The sequence below is a fragment of the Sturnus vulgaris genome, chromosome 18, assembly GCF_052056855.1.
Source record: "Sturnus vulgaris isolate bStuVul1 chromosome 18, bStuVul1.hap1, whole genome shotgun sequence".
NCBI classification, from domain to species: domain Eukaryota; kingdom Metazoa; phylum Chordata; class Aves; order Passeriformes; family Sturnidae; genus Sturnus; species Sturnus vulgaris.
In genome coordinates, this window is record NC_142260.1 from 11,157,501 (window position 1) to 11,177,683 (window position 20,183).

The 20,183-nt window shown below is 35.1% G+C and overlaps 1 protein-coding gene across 1 annotated transcript in view; it reads left to right on the forward strand.

Moving 5' to 3' along the window:
• Positions 1–20,183, forward strand: part of CCDC73 (coiled-coil domain containing 73) — a 90,015-nt gene that overhangs the window by 40,953 nt on the left and 28,879 nt on the right. The window contains exons 5-11 of the mRNA XM_088175416.1: positions 297–510; positions 901–1,037; positions 7,566–7,637; positions 10,911–10,982; positions 11,752–11,787; positions 13,436–13,510; positions 15,273–15,311. Of these exons, the coding sequence (XP_088031542.1) occupies positions 906–1,037; positions 7,566–7,637; positions 10,911–10,982; positions 11,752–11,787; positions 13,436–13,510; positions 15,273–15,311 (426 nt within the window). The 5' untranslated portion in view covers positions 297–510; positions 901–905. The remainder of the gene's footprint in view (positions 1–296; positions 511–900; positions 1,038–7,565; positions 7,638–10,910; positions 10,983–11,751; positions 11,788–13,435; positions 13,511–15,272; positions 15,312–20,183) is intronic.

Genomic DNA, 20,183 nt, shown 5'->3' on the forward strand with positions numbered 1-20,183 from the left:
ATGGCCCCATGATACAGACCAGGTCTCTGCTCTTCCTGCAGGAATTCCTTCCTAAGGGTTCCGTGGCAGCAGCCGGGTCAGCCATAACTCCTGTGCTCTAGCCCTGCCTCCGTAATTCTCAGTGCAGAAACACACACGGGGTGTGTTCTAGTGCACTGAAAATTCAGTCTCAGGGTTCAAAAATATAATCCAGGAAAGACAGGTGAAATATGTACAACTGGTAAACTTTTGTGAATGAAATGCTGAGTGTTGTAGTCACCTCTGGTGTCTCTAACAAACCTGCTTTGTCCTCACAGGGACACCTGGGGCTCCTGTTTGTGTTACTGCTTGCTTGACAACAGTTGATGCAGAGTACAACATTTTGATACAGGATCTTGTAGGAAGAGAATCAGAAGGACTTCTTGTTAAAATTCAGATGCAGAAACTGCAAACATTACCTTAAATCCCTAATTTCAGACCAGACATCTCTTTTACAATTGAGCCTGCCTTGTGATCTTTGACATCTCGAAGGTAGGCAGCAACTTTTTCATGGCACGATGTGTTCACTGCAAAACCTTCGTGTCAGTGCAGGGCAGTGACTCTGGGAAAAAAACCTCTGCTACTTCTGTGTGCTCATCAAAGTTTTTGCCAAAAACTAAAAAGAAATACAAGAAATACAGAGAAATACAAGACATAGAGAGAAGAAGCAAAGGAATATTGTGAATTACTGATAAATTAGTTTGGATTTTTCCTACAGCATTGCACATTACTTTAAAATGAAAATATTGGTAATTACATAGTATGTGTAAGTAGTAATTTTATTCTTTGCAAAAAGAATCTGCCTCCATATTTGCAGGTTTTGCAGTTTGAGGATTCTCTTACATATAAACTGGAGAGGAAATGCCTGTTTTTATTTTGCAGAAAGAATGGATGAAGACTTTAAAGCAGGGGCACTTGACTCTACTCTTCCAAGTCCATCAGAGACTTTGCTTTCCATTCGGCTGTTAGACTTTAAAACAAGTTTATTGGAGGCCATAGAAGAACTGCGGATAAGAAAGGTAAATTCGTTTATCTTGAATTTGATCTTTCTTTGTCTTATTGCTGTCTCTCTGTAGGTAATCACAGCAAATGCTGCATAAGTGTGGCTAAACCTCATGCTGTATTTAAGTGATTCACCAGTCAGGGTTTTGTTTAAAAATAGAATGGGTTTAGGTATTGGATGTATTACACATTTCCCTGTAGACAGCACAAAGGCAATAGGGTTAAATGGGAATGAATCCGTTTTTTTTGTAATAACATAAGAACTTGCTGGAGTTGATAATCAGGCTGTTGAGAAGATAAACTACATTAAATAATTGTCTTTCATTATAGTTCTTTTCTTAAAGAGCAGCCTTTGATACAAAATGGAAAGAAAGGATCCAAGTATTTACTAAGTACCTAAGTCTTTCTCATTTCATAATTGATTTGCCATTTGCCATAAAAGTGGTGATTTTGGCTGTTTACTTGTGCTTTTCAGAATTACCTATGAGTCAAAGAGCTATATTAAAAACACTTTATTTCACCATTTTTACATTGTTAAACTATGAAGCTAGACCACTACAATAATAGTGTATTGAGTACTGGGGGTGGGAGGTTGTTTTGTTTTTGAAATGAGCTGAATCCTCTTGTAGTAGTACCAAGGTAGAATTGCTGCTGTGCTGGTAAAGGCAGCTGTTTTTTCTGGCAGTTAATTTTTTCACTTGTATTCTTCTGTGGTTACTTTTTCAGTTGTGTGTGTGTAAACATTTTTGTCTATTTCTCCCATTCTGGTTTCTAAACTGTTGTGTGCGTTGAAAGACCAAAAATGTATTTTTCTTCATCTCTGATGAATTTGACCTGTTCAAAAGATGTGTATTATTACTTTTAAAATATTAGTGTTGATGACATGCTTGATTTATGCTTGTTTTGATCTAAGTGAAATGCTCTAATCCTCTCTTTAAAAGCCATAAACAAAGGAATGACTGCCATTAAAAAGCAAAAAAAAAGGAGAGAAAGGCTGCATGATGGTACTTTCTTGGAGCAATACTGTTAAAGCCTCCATGATGTGATCTCCAGACCTGTGATACAGTGGTAGTGTTTACTCTTGTCAAACTATTTTAGCATTAAAAGTAAAGACTGAAAGATTTAAATTTTGTTATAATAATCAGAGAATACTTTTCTTTATAAGACTGTTTAGCTGAATTTACATGGTTAACTTAATGTTGCACTTTTAATGCACTTGGTCAGAGCCTAAAGTGTTCATGGAGTGCCATGGAATTTCATCTTTTGGCATTTTTCTTTGGCTTTTTATGCCTGTTTTGTGTCTGCTATGCTACAAGAGTGATTGTGAATTTGTAAAAGTTGTCTCAGAAGGGTGGATAAGTTTTTGCCTTAAAGTTGTTTTTAGTTTCAAAATCGATGCAAATGGTAAGAGCCAATTTCACAGTTAAGACATGATCCTAATTTCCTAAAACAGCTGTGCTTTCCTTTACCCTAAAAAATATATACATATGTATATATTTACCTGTTTAGTTGGAAACATAGGTAAAAAATGTAAGCATTGTACAGACAGCCAATCTGAAATCTCAGAGTGTCCTTGAATGCATTTTTGATTGGTTTTGATTTACCATTCAGTTCAGGGCTGCTTGCTTAGTATGTTTGAAGTTTGGAATATAAAACATTAGTATTTTGAAGAAGCAAGAGTTATTGAATAATGTGACTTATGCCTAGTGGCATTCATTTTTATCTTTTTAAGTAGAATTTTGTGTGGATGTTTTTGCTTTAAAATACCCCTAAAAAAACCCTCTCCTGATTTTAGCTATGAATTTCTTACAAATTCAGTAAATTTTTAATCAGCCCTGAGAGAAAGGTAGTGCATAGACCAAGTTACAAGGATAAGTCAGAGAATTACAGTGCTTGTCTTGCACCGTGCTAATTTTTCCATGGCCAAGAATGAAACACACAAACTTAAAACTGTGTCATGTGCTCCATCAGAAAGTGGAGTAAAAGTGACAATTCTGCAGGTTTCTTACTGCTTTTCTCACTTCCTTTCCAGGCTGCTTGTGAGGTTCAGTAGGCTGATAAGCTGAGGGAGGCTCTAGAGCCAGTACCATGGATTTTACTCTCAGTTTGGGCTTTGACCTCTGGTTTGGCCTCAAATTAGAATATTTTACTTCTGTTTGCTTCTGTTTTTCTTCCTGTTCTTGGTGTCGCTTGTCACTTCAACAGGAGGCTCTTTGGCAGGACCCACTGTGTATTTTGGGTTTAATAAACTGCCTGGCATGATTGGTTAAGCTGCAATATAAATTCAGATCAATAAAAAGAAATTTGTGGGTGAAATTATCTGTATGAAGTCAATAAAAAGGAAAATCTTAAATATGAAAATATTTTGAGAGACTTGATGCAATCCTTGCTCAGTGTCATCATACTGTAGTTAAACTCATAAACAGTTGAGAAGAGTTGCTCAGAGTAAGGGACTGTTCATTTGTTTCATCTTCCAGAAGAAATCCCAATCCTTGACAGCTGTGCAAGTTTGTTCTAAAGAATACATTCTTTAAATGATTATATTTGATAAAGCTTCACTTTATTCCTTTGGCTATTCACAGGGTCTTTGTTCTCCATAGGAATTGATGTAATATGAATATGTAAGTAATTAAAATCCAGGAAAAATTCTATTTCTCTTTCCCCTGCCCTACAGGGATTTCTTCACACTGCAATAGTTAGAGTGTCTTCTATTTTTTCCAGTTTAGCTTTCCCACTCATCAAGCCCAGACCAAGCCAGTGATTCTTTTGTGCTGGATATCCCCTTCCCTTCCACAGTATCAGTCTTGCTCTGCAGTCAATTGAGTGTCTTTTCTTCCTAACAGTCTTTTAACTGGATTTTATACCTATGTGTAAATTAGGGCTTTTTTTTAAAGTAAAATGATAGAAACAAGGACAGCTGAGTACTGGGAAAAGAAGTAAGTATGTGGATTTAGGAGAATAAACAGCACTGAAGTTTCAGATGTCATGACTGTGCCATCCTGTGATATTGTTGCTCGAGTCAGCAAGCAGTGTGTTAGATGATAATTTCTGTGTTAGTGAATAATGTGGCTTTTGTGTGGATCAGGAACTGATTGCTTGCAGTTGGAGAGGAAAGTGTTGTAAGTATCAATGCAGACCTTTCTGGGAATATATTTTGTTAGATTTATTTAAATATAGAGTAATTGTAGTGGAGTCAAGGATAGACCAATGAAAAATTTACAAAGGAAAAATAGTTGTTGGTACAAATTTCTGTGTCTCTGCATCTGAAAAAGGAAAAGTTTTGAGAATAGATTCCAAATACAGGTTGCTATTATTTTTGTTAACTGTCATAACTGTAAACATCCAAGAATATTTTATCAGGAAGTAAAGTTAGAATAATGCTACTATAAATATCTTCTCTCCTTTTAACATTTGTCCTTTAAGTACAATATCCATGAAGTCTACTAAAAATTGTACTGGTCTGCTTAATTCCTGAAGGAATTTCTAATTATAGTATGAAAAAATCAGAAATTGTAGTTTCTGTGAGTACTATTTGACCTGCATGAAAATTGGATGTGTAATTTTGTAGGAGGGAGACTGTAAGTTCAAAAAAGATAATAAAAGTACCTAGCAGCAGTTTTGGCTGCTTGGACATGAGCCAGCTGTACTTTGTTCCTAAATCTGTTCAGGGTCAAGAATCGAGGGGGCTTGACCAATCCACAGCCCATCTTGTAAAACTACAGCCTGAAGCAAACACTTTAAAGAAGGCTTGACACTTTCTAAAGGTTATAACGAGTAAATAAACCATCAAATTACTCCTCTTTTATTGTTATGGTAGTCTTTTTTTATAAAAACACTTAAATCCATGTAGTCCTAAGGCATCTAATAAAAAGGAACATTTTTAAGGTTTTGTGGGTTTTTGATCCCTCACCAGAGTTATATATAATATTGTTCTCCTAAGTATAACAAAAAATGGTTTTGTCTTATAAACAGCTGATAGAACTTTTAAAAAAAGTTTTGAAAGCTTGCAATTCAAAATGGTTAACTATAAATGTCATTTGGAAGATGTAAAAATGATGGATAAGGTTTAACTGTTAGTGATATCACTCGAGAACATTTCTATCATGTAATTGTCATCCTCAGTTTAGGTATTTATGATGTTTATTTTTTCAACAGTAGTTACATACATGCACATTTTTTTATAGCTTCCTTTATAATTTGGGAATAAGTTGGAGGAATGTTCTCTTAGAACTTTGGTTCTTATCTTAAGTATTCACAGCAAATGGTTTGCTTAAAATAGAATTTAATGCCATTTTCTTATAATTTTGAGCAAGATTTTTGCTAATAATATATCATTTTTGTAGTATTTGTTGCTTAATGGCATAGCTGGTTGAAGATTACATCTTTATAAAAGCTCCAAGCCAATCTCATTTGGTTTTATCACTCAAGGGAAATTAGGGGGATCTATTTGCCTTCAGAAAAAAAAAATCATTGCAACTGCGCAGAACTGAGAATCATTGATTATATTTTGATAATATTTTAAGTTCTCCCACTCTCTCTTTTTTAAAATTTTTTCTTTTTTTTACCGTAAGTCATATGAAATCTTTAGGTTTCTTCTCCATCTCTATTCTACCAGTACGTATCAGAGAAGCAAAAGCTACAGACCTTTTCTCTAGTTCTTTGTGAGCCAAATTTTAATTTTAACTGGCAATTCAGTTACTTATATGTGCAATTCACGTGAGTGCTGAGGCACATATTTAGAACCTGCAAGAATCTCTTGGAATTCTTGGGAGCAGCCTCCTGTGGAAAGAAGTGTGCTTCACTCTACACGTGTGCCTGTAAACTGTCTGCTAATCAAGGAAGTCAGTTTTGACCCTAAAACCCTATAAAAGATGTCAATGTCAAAAAACTATTTTGAATCCCCTGGGACATATTTTGCTCTTTTGTTTCTTTTGATAAATAGTGAGACTATGAATCAAATATTGTACTAAGTGAGAAAAGGTTGCCAAATCTTTTAAAACTGTTTTGCATCAATTGTTGAAGTGTTGTAAATATCCTTGAATCAGAAACTTGGAACCCTTATTCATATTGGGCTTCAGAAAGAATTGCATTTTTAAAGATGCAGTATATTTTATAGCCAAAAAAATTGTGTTATCTTCTTCACTTGGGAAAGAGAAAGAGTGTCCCTTTGTTCTTTCAGTGTGTCAGGAAAGGTATTACTTCATCCAGAGGTGAGATCTTCTTAGTCTCATGGCAAATAATAGTTGTTCATGGGATTGCAATGCAGTAGAATTCTACCTAAACTCCAGTATTAAGAGAATAATCCTTTTGAGGCCTTCCTTTGTTTTTTATTAGAGAGATCCATGGCCTTTTTTCCCCAAGTTGTCACTGTTTCCTAAAGGATCTAACCAATTTTTGAGGTGTGAGTCACTTCAAGAATACTTGAATTTTTCCAACAATTAAGATTGCAAGATTTAAACTGTAGTAAAGTTGAACTTAAAACCAGCATAAATTTGCACATAATATATCAAAATGCTCAGTTCAGGTATTGGGAGTATTCTTTTACCCTCATGCAGTCAGTTTGGCTCTTGCTGGAGTGTATCCAACACAAGACCTCAGTAAATGTTATTGGTGCAACGATTCATCAAAGAGCAGTCAGGTTTACCTTAAAGTGCTCACATTTTTTTTCCAAGCTGGCCATGAGTGTGCAGAGCAGAGGCAGGGAAGAGACTTTTGAAGGCAGTGACACAATAGTGCAGGTCCTTGAAGGATATTCATTATTTTGTCTATGTGCAAAAACCAGAGCAGTGCTGAGTTGCTTATGACATGCATCAAAAAACCTGAATATTGTTCTTGCAGGAAGCTGAGTGTTCATAGTCTTCATTTTTTTGTTCTTCCTTTTTTTGAGTAATGGATTTATGAAGGACAATTAAGGCCAGTGCTCATAAAAACTGCAGTCCAAAAGGAAGCTGATTCCTGTTGGGAAAATTTAACTTTAATACCAGAATGTTTCAGGAAAAGTCTCATAAATATTTAGCAACTGCAATTATGAGAAGGTAACTCTCATTTATTAGCAAAATAAATAGTTTGACTCTTGACTAAGTGCTTCTGCAAGAACAGGATCTGTAACACACCTTCCTGCTCTATTAGTACCTTTTGTGGATCATGGGGGAAGCTTTGGACTTCAGTGATGGTCTTAGATTTTCTGGTAGCTCATCAGAAATATGTGTTGATTATCCATGATTCTGTTTTGATTTCTTTTATTTCGTAGGTCAGAAGGCTTTTTTGGCATAGAAAATAATGATAAATATTTCAATTTTTCCGTAATAACAGAAGTAATCACTGACACAATCACTTAATCATTTTTCATTTGTCCTAGGAGATGTCACAAAGAATAAAGACTCAAATATTTTGAGCTGAATATTTAAGATGTCCGAAAGATTCTGAGTCATTAACTATGATTAACTGTATCACTGATTACAATGGATTCTTGAAACACTATTGCATCTCACTGAATTTCTCTTCATCTCACTGTTTTGACTTTTTTAATGTTTGTTTTTAACTAGGAAACAGAAACTAATTATGAAGAACAAATAAATAAAATTGTTATAGAGAAACAAGAACTTGAATGGCAGAAGGTAATTTTCCTGCATGCTTTTAGTGTTTTACCTGTTGAAATGGAATTTTAATATGTTAATATAAATTGTGATTTGTTACAATTCCTCTTTTTGGAGCTATTTTTATTTCAGTAGTAGAATGTGCTAGCCAGTAGCTTATTATTTAGTCATCAATATCTGTAGCTTTTATTTTGATTTGGATTGTGCCCAGCTTAGAAATGTTTTTACCAAGAGAATATAATAATATTTGGCATGACTTGGCAATCTGCAGTCAAAAGAGATGGAAATACTGAAGCAATAAGACATTTAGCTGAATATGAGGCAGTTGACATGCCAGTGTGGGGGAAGTGGTGTAGCAGCTTCTCTGTTTTATGCTTGGCTCTGGCAAGTGCAAATGTCAGTGCAGCAAACAACTTCACTTGCAATCTTTTGGAAGTGGTAATTTTCCCACAAAGTTATTTTGAACATTAACTTGTATGTTATCCATACTCAGAAGTAGTTTGTCACCTTTAACTGTTGAGAATGAAGTGTTCAGTAACATAAGGCCAACATTCTTCTCAGAGTTAGGGCTGCTGAGGTTATGCTTTCCTAGGAAATGCATTCCCTTCTTTAACACAATCAAACCTATGACCCCTGTCACTGGGGCACAAGATAAAAGGCTGCACTCCGTATATTTTACGACCCCAGAAAAAACAATAATTTCAGCTCTATCCTTGATCTTGGGATATTTAACATCTTAGTTGTAAAGGAAGGCTATTTCATCTTGGAGTTCATCCTAACCATCTTAAATTAATAATCCTAACTCTGTGCTTTTCTTTCTTGAAAGATATATATGTGCACACAGAAACAGGAAACATTTTATATTTGTAAAAGCAAGAGTGCTTTCAATTTGTAACCCTTCTTTGCTTTTCTTAACCTAGCATTGCAGTGCTTAATATTCTGGGTTCAAAAAGGAGGATTTCCACTCATTCTAAGACCTTAACAACAATTTAATTTACCACTCATAAAAGGATGGGACTTACAGGTAGTGAGGTGAACTCTGTTCCTGTACTTCACACTTAACGTTGGCACATGGCAAAGCTGATGTAATCAATGAGTGGTAGATTTTGGGAACTTCATGTGAGCAAATATTCTGGGACTTCAAAGGAACAAGCTAATATGAATTCCCAGTCCTGGAGACTCCAGTAAGATGAAAATTCGAAGTGTGACATTTAAATTGGATTTGTGACCTGATTGTTTCTGAATGCAGAATCATATTGACCACAGCAGTAGTTCAATAAGTAGAGATCTTCCTCTGGTTTCTCAAAGGTTTTGTTTTACCATTTCCTTCATAGATTTCCCTTTCACTCAAAATTTCTGTCATTCATTTTATTTTACTTTAAATTTTACAAACTAGTTTGAAATAAAGACATTACTTCAGCTAAGTCATATTTGAATATTACAGTTTGTCTACATTTTATAAATATATTGCTGCCACTCTTGAAAAAAAGACACTTAAGCAGGGAAAACAGAATAACTGGAGAATATATTCATTTAAATCTAGTGAGTATACTCATACTTGTATAACACTACAATATCAAAGCTGATTTTGTTCATATTTTTTTAAAAAAAACACTTTTTTCTTCAGTCTCCCTGCACCACAGATACATGGCATGTATGGAAAATTTCTTCCAAGCCTGAATTTCTGAGAGAGATAATAAAAATCATTTTATCTGATAGTCTTGTGTGAGACTTGTTAGAAAATGAATATTTGTAGACACTCCCCTGTCCTTTTGAAAATAAAATACATCACTTGAATATATAGTACAAGAAGGCTGTATGTTATAAAGACTTCAGCATTGGAGTTTTTTTTCCATTACATCTATGATAAAGTTATATAAAGGATGAATGTTTAATGAAATCAGACTGATACCTACATAATTTATTCCATGATACTGGCTTGAATTCCTGTATTTTATAGTGCCATCTTAATCTGGCAGTGCTGTGGATATAAAATTTTATTCCTGTGGTGGGCAGGAATACTGCAGTGGGAATAGTTGATGTGCTGATGTCCCTGCAGTACTGCCCCTGCCTCACTAGTGTACTTCACATGCTTGTCACCCCTGGACCTTGGCTAAGGGACAGCCTGAGGAAAACCTTTCTCAAGACTTTTATGTGGTTCTGAATATTCATTTATGGTCTGTGCATTGTTTGTTACACACAAATCAAAACTTTCTCTACTCCTCTTAGGAAGAGTTAATAAGTAAATGGATATGGAACTCCTTATGTCCGTGGATTCTTGTTTTCCATCAAAAGGCAACAGCTCTTGCTTGTACAATGTGACAGCAGCACCAACCTGCTGGAGAGAACAGCAATTTTGGAAAGGAATTTATGTTTTAAAACTCTCAATTTCTGTTCAGGCAGAAGAAGAAATTTGACTCCTTGTGTGTGAAACATTTTCAATTTTTGTTCTCCCATTCATTCTTTTTAATAGTCTCAATTTATATTTATTTTTGTGCAGTCATTACTGGATTGTTTCCTGCTTCACACTAATATATTTTAGCTAAACACCTGAGCTGTTCAAGGACAGAGCCTCTTACCTACCTTTACCTAATATATTTCAGTGTTTGGAACTGAAAACCCCTGATCTTCCATACATACCTTCCAGGGTAAAGGTGAAGTATCTTATGGAGAAGCATGATGCTTAAAGATGTTGGAGATTTCCAACTTGTAGAGTGTAGTATTAGCCTATGAGATTATGATATGAAATAATAGCACAGAAAAAGTGCATCTTCACTAATTTTCTTGTTTTTATGGATGAGAGTAAAGGCAGGCAGGAGGGTGATAGAAATCTCAACCTCTTGCCTTACACTTAATCCTTTCTGCCATCCTTCAGCTCTTTCAGGTAGTTTGTTAAATGACTAAAATTTAACTGTAAACAGAATAACAATTATTTTTCGGTGGATTCTATTTTTAATGGCTAATAAAATTCTATTGTAACTACCTGGACTAGTGTCAAGGTGGCATTGGATGTGGATTGTTTCTGCAGGCTCATGGGATGGAGTTACAGAAGTCCTAACAAAAAGTCTGTATTCCAGAGGGGAGAATTGTTACCTGCTAAGAATTAAAGAGAAGCTGCTACCAAAAAGACAGTTACCAGTTAAAAAATGCATCTCTTTAGTCTTCAGGGTTTTTTAGTCAGTTGTGTCTTTCTAAAAATATTTAACAATCAGTCAGCCTTTTCTTGCAATACTTTATATATGATTTGCTCTAAGAAAATGCTTAACTCACACTGTTGTTATTTCACACGAGCAGGAAACTCTGCAGCATCAGACTGACACACTGCAACAACAAAACAAAGAAGCTATGGCAGCTTTTAAAAAACAGGTAACAGATTAAAGCCTTTGGCTTTGACTGTGGAATTTTAAAATACGATGGCATCATAATAAGTTATCAGTTGGTATGAAAATATTTTTCTATTGCATATAAAATGTTAGAATATACAAAAAAAAAAAAATCATGTCCTTTCTTCTGGCCACAGCCTTATGCTTGTATTTTGGCAGTTTTTTCCAGATGCCACTCCTCCTGGCATTTTTCATTTTAATATTTCAAAAACCTCCTAGAGAAGATAATGCTTCTTCTAACACTTTCCTTACTGTTTTGCTTTGTTTGGTTCCCCCCCCCCCAATCTAGCATGACCTCTGCAAGGGTAGATTCATAAACCATGGTAAAAGATCTGCCACACAAATTACCCTGCTCAACATTTGAAAGTGTGTTTCACTCTTGCATTTTATTCTCCATATTACAGTGAGCAAACACAAGTGCTGAGAGACCTTGCAGAGAGTGCTCATAGGAGCTGAAACTGCTGCCCATGGTGATGAAGAATTTGTCATTAATGCTGCATCACAGTCATGTCACACAAAAAAGAAAGTGACAAGCGATTAGGTTTTTTCCTTGAAAAAACAATTTGAGATTCACAAACTTCTCCTTTTAACTCTACAGTTCCTATAGTTCAAAAAAAAAGCAGGAATTGTACTATGCAGGTTAATATAACTGTATTGTCTTGTTAAATTGCATGAATAAAATTATTGCCATGTGCTGTTCTAAGCTTTTTGTTTATCTTGGTTTTTGTTTTTTTATGTGACTGGCAACCAAGTTACAGGCAAGGATGTTTGCCATGGAAGAAGAAAAGGTACTCTACAATTATTTGTTGTTTGTCATCCAAAGAAGAGCATAAGCAAATGATAATAAAATAAAACTTACAAACATGTCCTAAGTATAAACCAAGTATATTCTGATTACATTGTGTTTCTTGCTATGGCCTTTGCAAAAGAAATGTCTTCATAACTTTGTTATTTCTGTTTCTTTGTTCATAGACTGTAGAATTTCTGAAGTATCACTGCTTATGCTAAAAATCAGTTGAGGAAAGAGTGTTCTTTGATAGTTCAATATTGCAGCTATACAAAATTTACTTTCTTCTAGAGGGTTGGGATAATTGGCCTTTACAAGTAGCACTGAAAAATAACATTTCTAATATTTCTACCTTAGAGAAACCAGATTTTAATAGGGATTTTATTGATTTAGCTGAGCTGGTTTCTTAAGATACTTGACCTAAACTGAAATAAGAAATTTTAGCCTGAATTTATGTGGATTTTGTTAGCTACATAAGTTTTTTTACCTGACTGAATGCCCAGTTCCTCCTTTGAATGAAGGATTTCCATTTGGTGTACAATGAACCTGTTTCAAAGAGTGAAGTCAGTGAATGTGTGCATGTGGCCTCTATTGTTTCATTTGAATTTCCCAGTGGTTTAGAGCAGGTGGATGTGCTGGATGTGGCATAAGAACTGGCACAGAAATTTGCAAACTGGTTAAATGACTTAAAAGTATATCAAAAGAAACTTTATTGTTTGCTGTGTTGATACTTATTGCTATTTATTTTATATTTTCTGGTTGAGTAATTTTCTCAATTAGGACTTTGGAATATTTTCTTGTTAATACAATTCATTTGTCCACATATACCCACTTATTAGTCTCTGGTTTGTATTTTCAGTGACAGCTCCAGAATTAAATTGTGTGCTAATTAATTTTTCCTTCTATTTCCGTTGAATTGAATAGTACTTTCAGTACTTTATACCAAAGTAACTGTAAGAATAAATTAAGCTCAAGACAGAGTTGAAAGACCAATTTTTGCACCAGTTTAGATTATATGTACTATGAGTGATCAGGGTGGGTTTGGAAGATTGCACAGCCAGCACTGTGCTGGAAATGACTGGAATGTGCAGGGGTGGTTGAACTGATGTATTTGTGTTTTCTGGAATATTCTCTGCTATTAGATTCTGGTCTGCATTGGATTGACTGCAGCCAGTGAATCTTACCAGATTTAATTCTACTGAAGTCCTTTGACTTTCCCATGTGCAAATTCTGTTTGTCTATACATGCATTCACACACACACATATTTTTATATATATATATATAAAATGTATTTAGTGATTCTAGCAATAGCACATTAATTCATTCTTTGGGGACTGGGAAAACTGAGTAGCTTGTTTCTATGAAAATCCTGCTACTGCAGATAAGAAAATGGATTTACCTGATACCTTTTGTTTTAAAATTTAGTATCTTTATTCTAAATAATGTTGTAACCGGTGAAAATATACTGTTGTGTTTTCACTTTTCTTTTTATAGCAATATATATCTACATTTTGAAATTCTTTAGCTGAATTATTCACCAATGTGAATAGTGGAGTAACACTTGATTTTTGTAAAATTCTTTTTGATAAATTCTTATTGTAAATGCATTTATTCTGCTCAAAATCTGAAGTACAGCTTTTGTTGAAAGGGAAAATACCAACTTGCTGTAGAAACAAAAGAAAAAGAAATCGATGGACTGAAAGAATCATTAAAAGCATTACAGGTAAACTATTCCTTTTTAAAAATAACATTACTTGGAATGCAAGTGGTTTGGGTTTAGGTTTTTTAATAGTAATAAAATTGCTGATTTTAAGAGGGCCTTTAAGGCCTTATAGTTTAATCTTTCTAGCACACCTCACTTTGTAACACTGAGTTTCTGTTCCAGTCTTCAGTGTCACGACTACTTTAACTTTCCAGCTAATGTTCTTTTCCTCCAGCAGAAGGAGGGAAAGTCCCAACAGTGTTTGAAATGTGCTTTCTTTTCATTTCCACAGCCTTCCTCTTTCTTCACATTCTTGTTTTCTTACTTCTCACCTGTCTGGGATCCCTGGTTTTAGGCTCCTAAACAGAACTAAATATTCACCCTGGGCCTCCAGTTTGTAGGGGTCTCTGTGTTTTTCAGTGCTTTTCTCTGTTTCACTGGGAGGTTTCTGTATCTACACTTGATCCATGGCTTAAGATAAGGCAGATATATTGAAAATGGATCCACTAGCATTGTAATGCATTGCCAGATTTCAGGTATTACCAGGAACTAATTATTTTTCAGCCCAAAACTGAGTGGGATAATAATTCTATTGAAAACAAAATGGTTACAATGGATTATTACTATGATTTTGAAACTTGTGTTGGTTCTTACTAACATTCTCTTGTAATGGAAGGCATTTACTTGGTAGCAGACTGTTTAATCACTCAGTTAACACAGAATGTATTTTAGGAGCAAAAGAAATCAATTCTCATGGCTGGCCTTCTGAGCAATAGCTGTAAGGATTTTGTTGCCTTGCTCAGACCTTGGCACAGCACAGATGATGTGGAATATCCTTCCCTCCATGGTCTGCTGAACATATGTGGGCAACAAGAGTCATGAAAGATCCCACTGGCCTTTCTTCTGTAAGATAAGCCACACATTTAAAAAATGTTATCTTCAATGTTGAATGTTCACAGTTCAGGCATTTGTGTCAAGTACAGTTCAGATCTAGGAAATTCTGCTGTGCCTTGAGGAAGCAGGAGATCACAATGGACCTGTGCTCCCAGGGAAATTGTTTGGAAATGAGCCTAATACATGAGGGGAGAATTTTTAATTCAATTCTGTATTCTTCTCTGTAGAGTCAGAACCCTAATTAAAATGATTGTTCTCTAGGTTTCTTCCTATAAATAATATTTTCTATATAATATTTGTACGCTGTGGGTTCTTTGACATTGCTCTGTTTTTCCCTGTTATACTTAAGCATTATGCAAATCCAAATACTCTGTCAGTGAGGTATTAAATAGTGTTAATATCTTCTAGCATCAGCTTTATATTATTAAAGCATGTGAGATTAGTACATTATCTCTTTATATACTACAATTTAGAATATCTCATAAGATGTTTTTGGGTTTTTTTCCAACAAGGAATACTTTCATTTCTACCTTTGTCTTCTCTATTTATTTCTAAGGGTCCAGTTTACAGACTGTGGCCCATTTACATGTTATTTTTATGATGCCTGTCAGAAAACACAAGGATTTATGAACTTTTTCAGAACTCCTCTAATAACAAATCAATGTAAAGTGGTCTTACATAATTTAAATATTGAAGTAGCATTATGAAGTAAAGTGAATCTTATAATAAATGAGATTGTGCCGTCATTAATTGAAAACCAGCATTACTGTATTGGATGGATTAATAACAAATGCAGTTAAATCCTAGGAATAATAATACTTAATTGTGCAGGTTGTTGTCAGAAAAAATGTAAATACCATTTAATGTATAACTCTCTGTTGTTTTACAGATTTCAAAATACACTTTACAAAAGAAACTGAATGAAATGGTAAGAAAGTAATAAAAGCAAAAAAAAGAAGGAAGATATTTAATAAAAAGTGTATGCTTAGGGTATAATCCACTACTAATTGACTTTAATATTTAAATGATATATGATCATTATTAAAACAAAGAGGTATCAGCTTCACATCTGAAAATCTTACAAATGCAATGTTTTTAGACTTTTAGTGTGATAGCTGCTGTTCATCATGTGGTATTTTTTCCTCACTGAAGTAGAGTAGAATTGGTACATTTTTTAAAATAGATTTTTATTTTTTTAGTTAATATTTTTTATTATTTAATTATATATTTTTTATTTTATAGATTTTTTATAGATTAAAGATTTTTTAATAGACTGTCATTTAAAGAATGTATTTTTATTACTCTGATAGGATCCAGCATAATAATCTCAACAAGTAATAGAGAATTCTTAGCAGTTCTTGGTTTTGCTTTTAAGAAAAACTGGTGGTTTTCCTCTCACTCTTTTTTTACTCCTCAGAATTAGTTCTTAACATCAGTTTCCCTGAACAGTTTAGATTTCATCCAGTGCAGCCTACTCCCTTTGACACAGGGAATAAATTTACCCAGAGTGACAGCATAGTGGCTCTGAACCCTGTTGTCTGTTTTAGGAAGTGAAAGAGTGAGCCCCAGAAACATTGCTAGGCTTGATTGAATAAATGCTGTGAAAATTCTGCTGCTGCTCAACTGGAAAGAATAAAGATAATATTGTCAGACCATTACAAACTGTGATTTTAATTAAGAAGCTCAAAAAACTAGAGTCCAGTTTAGCTTTAAGTACCATGACATTTGTACTGAAAGTCATCTTCAACGCTACAGTGGTTTTACACAAAATATGGTGAAATTGAATAATGTGCCCTCTGACCTGGGAGATAAGGCTACAAGTTAAAGATCAAAGGCAACATAAAATGTATTTTGTCTTACTTCACTTTTAACTTGTATTTATTCCTAAAATGCAGCTGATTTAAAAATGTGTTGAAAATATACAGAATAATTGGACTTACATTTAGGTCATTTCACTTTTTATCTTTCTTTTATAACATACGAGCTCAGTCTTCCACATGAGCGAGAATATTTCAAGGACAGCACCTTTACTGGAGGATGGAAATGCATCTATGCTGCTTAAACAAATGTATTTCTAATGTTCCTAAACTTTTCATTATTTGATCTTTTGAATATTTTGAAGGCATTTGCATGGTAATCTGAAATGCTGTTGAGTGGGGGCACGATGCTAGAAATGCTCTTTTGCATATAGCTCTAAACAGAAGACATACAGTTGGGACTTACTTAGGGAAAATGCTCTGATATGAAATGATGAAAACAAAATACCCCACATGGTAAACAAAAGTAAATTCTTTCCTATAACCTTTTGCAGTATTGGGCTAAAGCAGTTTTAGACCAGGTCAAATTCTACCAACTTTACTCCCTGAGTGGTTGCACTGAATTAAGTGGTACATTCAAGGGATCAAAGTAGTAGCCACCCATGTAGATGTAGGTCACCACCAATGGCAAAGTGTTTAAAAATAAAATGGATGTAGTTCTGAACCAGTCATTTATCTGAGACCCATTTCTATTTCAATTTTTCTATAGACAAAATTTTGTTCTCTGGTGTGTGTTTCGAGAGTGAGCTGTTCAGTTTTTATCTGGCACTTTAGAAACCCTGCCAGTCTGTGAAGGAGCTTCTGTCTGTACTGGGGACTGGGTGTGCCTTACTGGTGGAGCTTTTTATTCTGTTTTTGTTCCTTTCTGTTCCTTTAGAATAGTATAAGCAAGGTTAATACTTGACATAAACACCATGTTTTAGCATGCTGTCCAAATAAGTTTATGCAAGTAGTGCTGATAAAATTCTTACATATATACTATGATTTTGAAATAGTGGAAGGTTTTGCTTCTTATTGAAAGACAGTAGAGAGACAAACAAAGGATTTTTTTGTCTTTTATTAATTTGTCTTTATTATGGTCTTTTTTTTCCCCCCACAACAGAAGTGTTGATTATTGCATGCAGTGTGCAGTTTTGCACCTCACTGCATATGGACAGTGGCACTCATGCAGTCAAGAGGCTGCAGGGGGATTACTACAAAGAGTTCAATTGATAGAATACACTTGAGTGTGGGCTCTGTATTGAATTTGTTTTCCTGCTGCTGAAATTAGGAAGTAACTGGAGGAAAATGGTCAGGTTGGTTTCCTGAGAGATGATACATTAGAAGATGCCAGAACTGTCTGTGTGTGCCATCTGTTCTTGTCTTCCCTTACTGTTTTGATTGGAAACTACATGTATGTGAAACCATTTAGTGAAGCTGCAGTCACATGGTCTAGGTTGATTAAACCCTAGCACTCTTCAGAAAAGAGGGAATTGGAATCCAAATACCCCACATCATTCCCAGCAGTCACCTGAACTGTGCCCAGGAACTGCTTACATGAGTCCTGCTGGGCACAGACCAAAATGTCTCAGGGATATTTTAACAACAGTACAGGCATTTCCTGAGGACTTCCCTGCCATTTAGTTTTCTAATACAGGTGTAGTCGTCAAATGAAAAAGTAATTACTACAAAATGTTAAATAAACCTCAAAAGTTGGTTTGTTCTTAATAATCTAAGATAGGAATGTTGGTTTTGTTTCCTTTCTGCATCTTTTAGGAGTTTGCCTGTAAAATCATATTGTGTTGTTTAAAAACACAGTGAGGAGCCAGTGATACAATATAAATTAAACTCAATTATTTTAAAGTAGAAAAACAGTGAGAACTGGAGGAAGTGTTGTGAAAAAAATTCCTATTTCGAAGACCTACAGTTGGTAGCCCTTTGCATAATTTTCATGTGCTCTTGCCTTAGGTCTCCATGCCATTACATCTCCTTTGTTTGTCTGACACTTTCACCTCCCCATTACCACCTTCTGCTTCACTGAGTACCTCTGAGTAGTGACTCCATTTCCAGAATATCTTGGAGATATGAGCAATTCCCTCTTTGTGTTTCTCCAGTCACCCACTTGACCCTGAGCTATTTCTCAGGTCTAGTTCCACCAAGAAATCATTGTGCCTCAACAAGCCATATGGCCACAATCAATTCCACTCCCCATCCCAGCTTATCTTTATTACTGGTGGAGGGCAGGGCAATAATTCCTGTTCTTGCACTATCGGACATAAGGAAGAAGAACCAAGATTCTGTGGGTCTCACTCCAACTCCAGGGTCATGCACTCCCTAGCCTGCAGTGTCTCCTGGTGTTTCTTGATTGTCTTCTATGGAAAAATGTTTTACAACATTTTCACTGTGAGGAGACGAATCACATACTCAGGCTTTTATTCCTCAGGCTTTTATTTTATTAAGCCTGGGGAGCCGCCTGCTGTCAAAAATCATATTTAGGCAAGTGTTAAGCTCTTAATAAAACTCTTACAGATAGAGCAGGCCAGTTCTTTTTTACCCTGGGAAGAGCCCTGGGAAGTAGCAAAGCACATATATCAACTTTTTGACAGAGGAGGAGGGACTAACACTATCTTGCTGACTAAAGAAAGGAATTGGGATAGCACTAAGAAAAAAATCCATATTAAAAACTGCAAAACTCCTCAGATCTTGCCACAAGCTGTTCAAGTCTCAAATTAGGGCTGTCTCCCTGTTCATTGATCTCTTAGAATAAATATACCTGAGGGAATTAGCAGGAAAAACAAAGAAAATATTTTTCTTTTAATGTTTTTGTTATAAAATTCCCCTCCTAGCATTAGTTAAGCACAGATCTTCAACAGTTAATTTATAATTAGGAAAAAGAGAAAGCATTAGAACATTTTCAGCCTCCATTCCTTGCAGTGATTTCTGTAAGTAGTGGTGTTTCTTTACTAGTGCTTCCATTATGACTTTCCATTTGCTGTAGTGTGTTTAATTTCATACCTTATAAAACATGAGAAATTTGTATTGTACATCCTGTTTTGCTAGTCTTATGGTGGTCATTTCTTTTGATTACTATCAGCTTTTATTATCCTCTGATGCCTGGACATGTATTGCATTTGTTACTGTGTGGAAATGGAGCCTTGCCAAAGCCAGACTGGGCCAGATGCATCCTGGTGTAACTTGAATTTACACACAGGAATGAATTTGGCCCAGTTCCTCTTAATTGCTGTGTTCCTCTACTGTAGATTAGAAATCAATTAGATACCTAATCAAATGCTTATCCTTTCTGAGGAATTAATTTAACCCATTCTCTTCAGAGAAAATTAATTTTAAAATTCACCATAGTACCTACAAAACTGTCAACAAAAATACAGTAGAAAGAACACAAAAATCTTAGTGTTATGAGGATAACAAGTAGCTTTAAAAAAATATGTTGCTGAACAGTTTCCACAAAATGAGAGAGACTGGTAAAATTCATTAAATATATTGTACTTAATTACCATGTAGGTTTCTTTGTGGTATTACTTAGGCCAACATGTGAATAGAAGTAAAATGAAGTGTTAGATGCTTATAACGTAGTTAGAAACTTCCCCTACAGATACACAAAGTGATTCCATGATGTTTCAAGATACTAGGACAGCTAATTGGTACTGAAGAATTAAGAATTACTCATTGAAAGGTTATTGATATTTTCCTGCAAAGCATGGGATATTAATATGCATTAGTCTCACTAATCTAAATCAAAGTCACCACTTTGAAGTAGTTGATGCACCTCTGATTTTTAGCAAGTGTGTTGAATAGGTGTGTCAAATACACAAACTCTCTCCTAATTGCCCTTGGCTGTATCATTTTTACAAGCCCAGGACTGGATGGATGAAGCTGTGAGGAGTCTCTTGAGCTGGCTCAGAACAGGGTCAGTGGAGCCAGTGTCACAGAGCCATGTCTGTTGGTTTTTAGTATCTCCATGGATCCTGTAGCCTGCCTGGGCA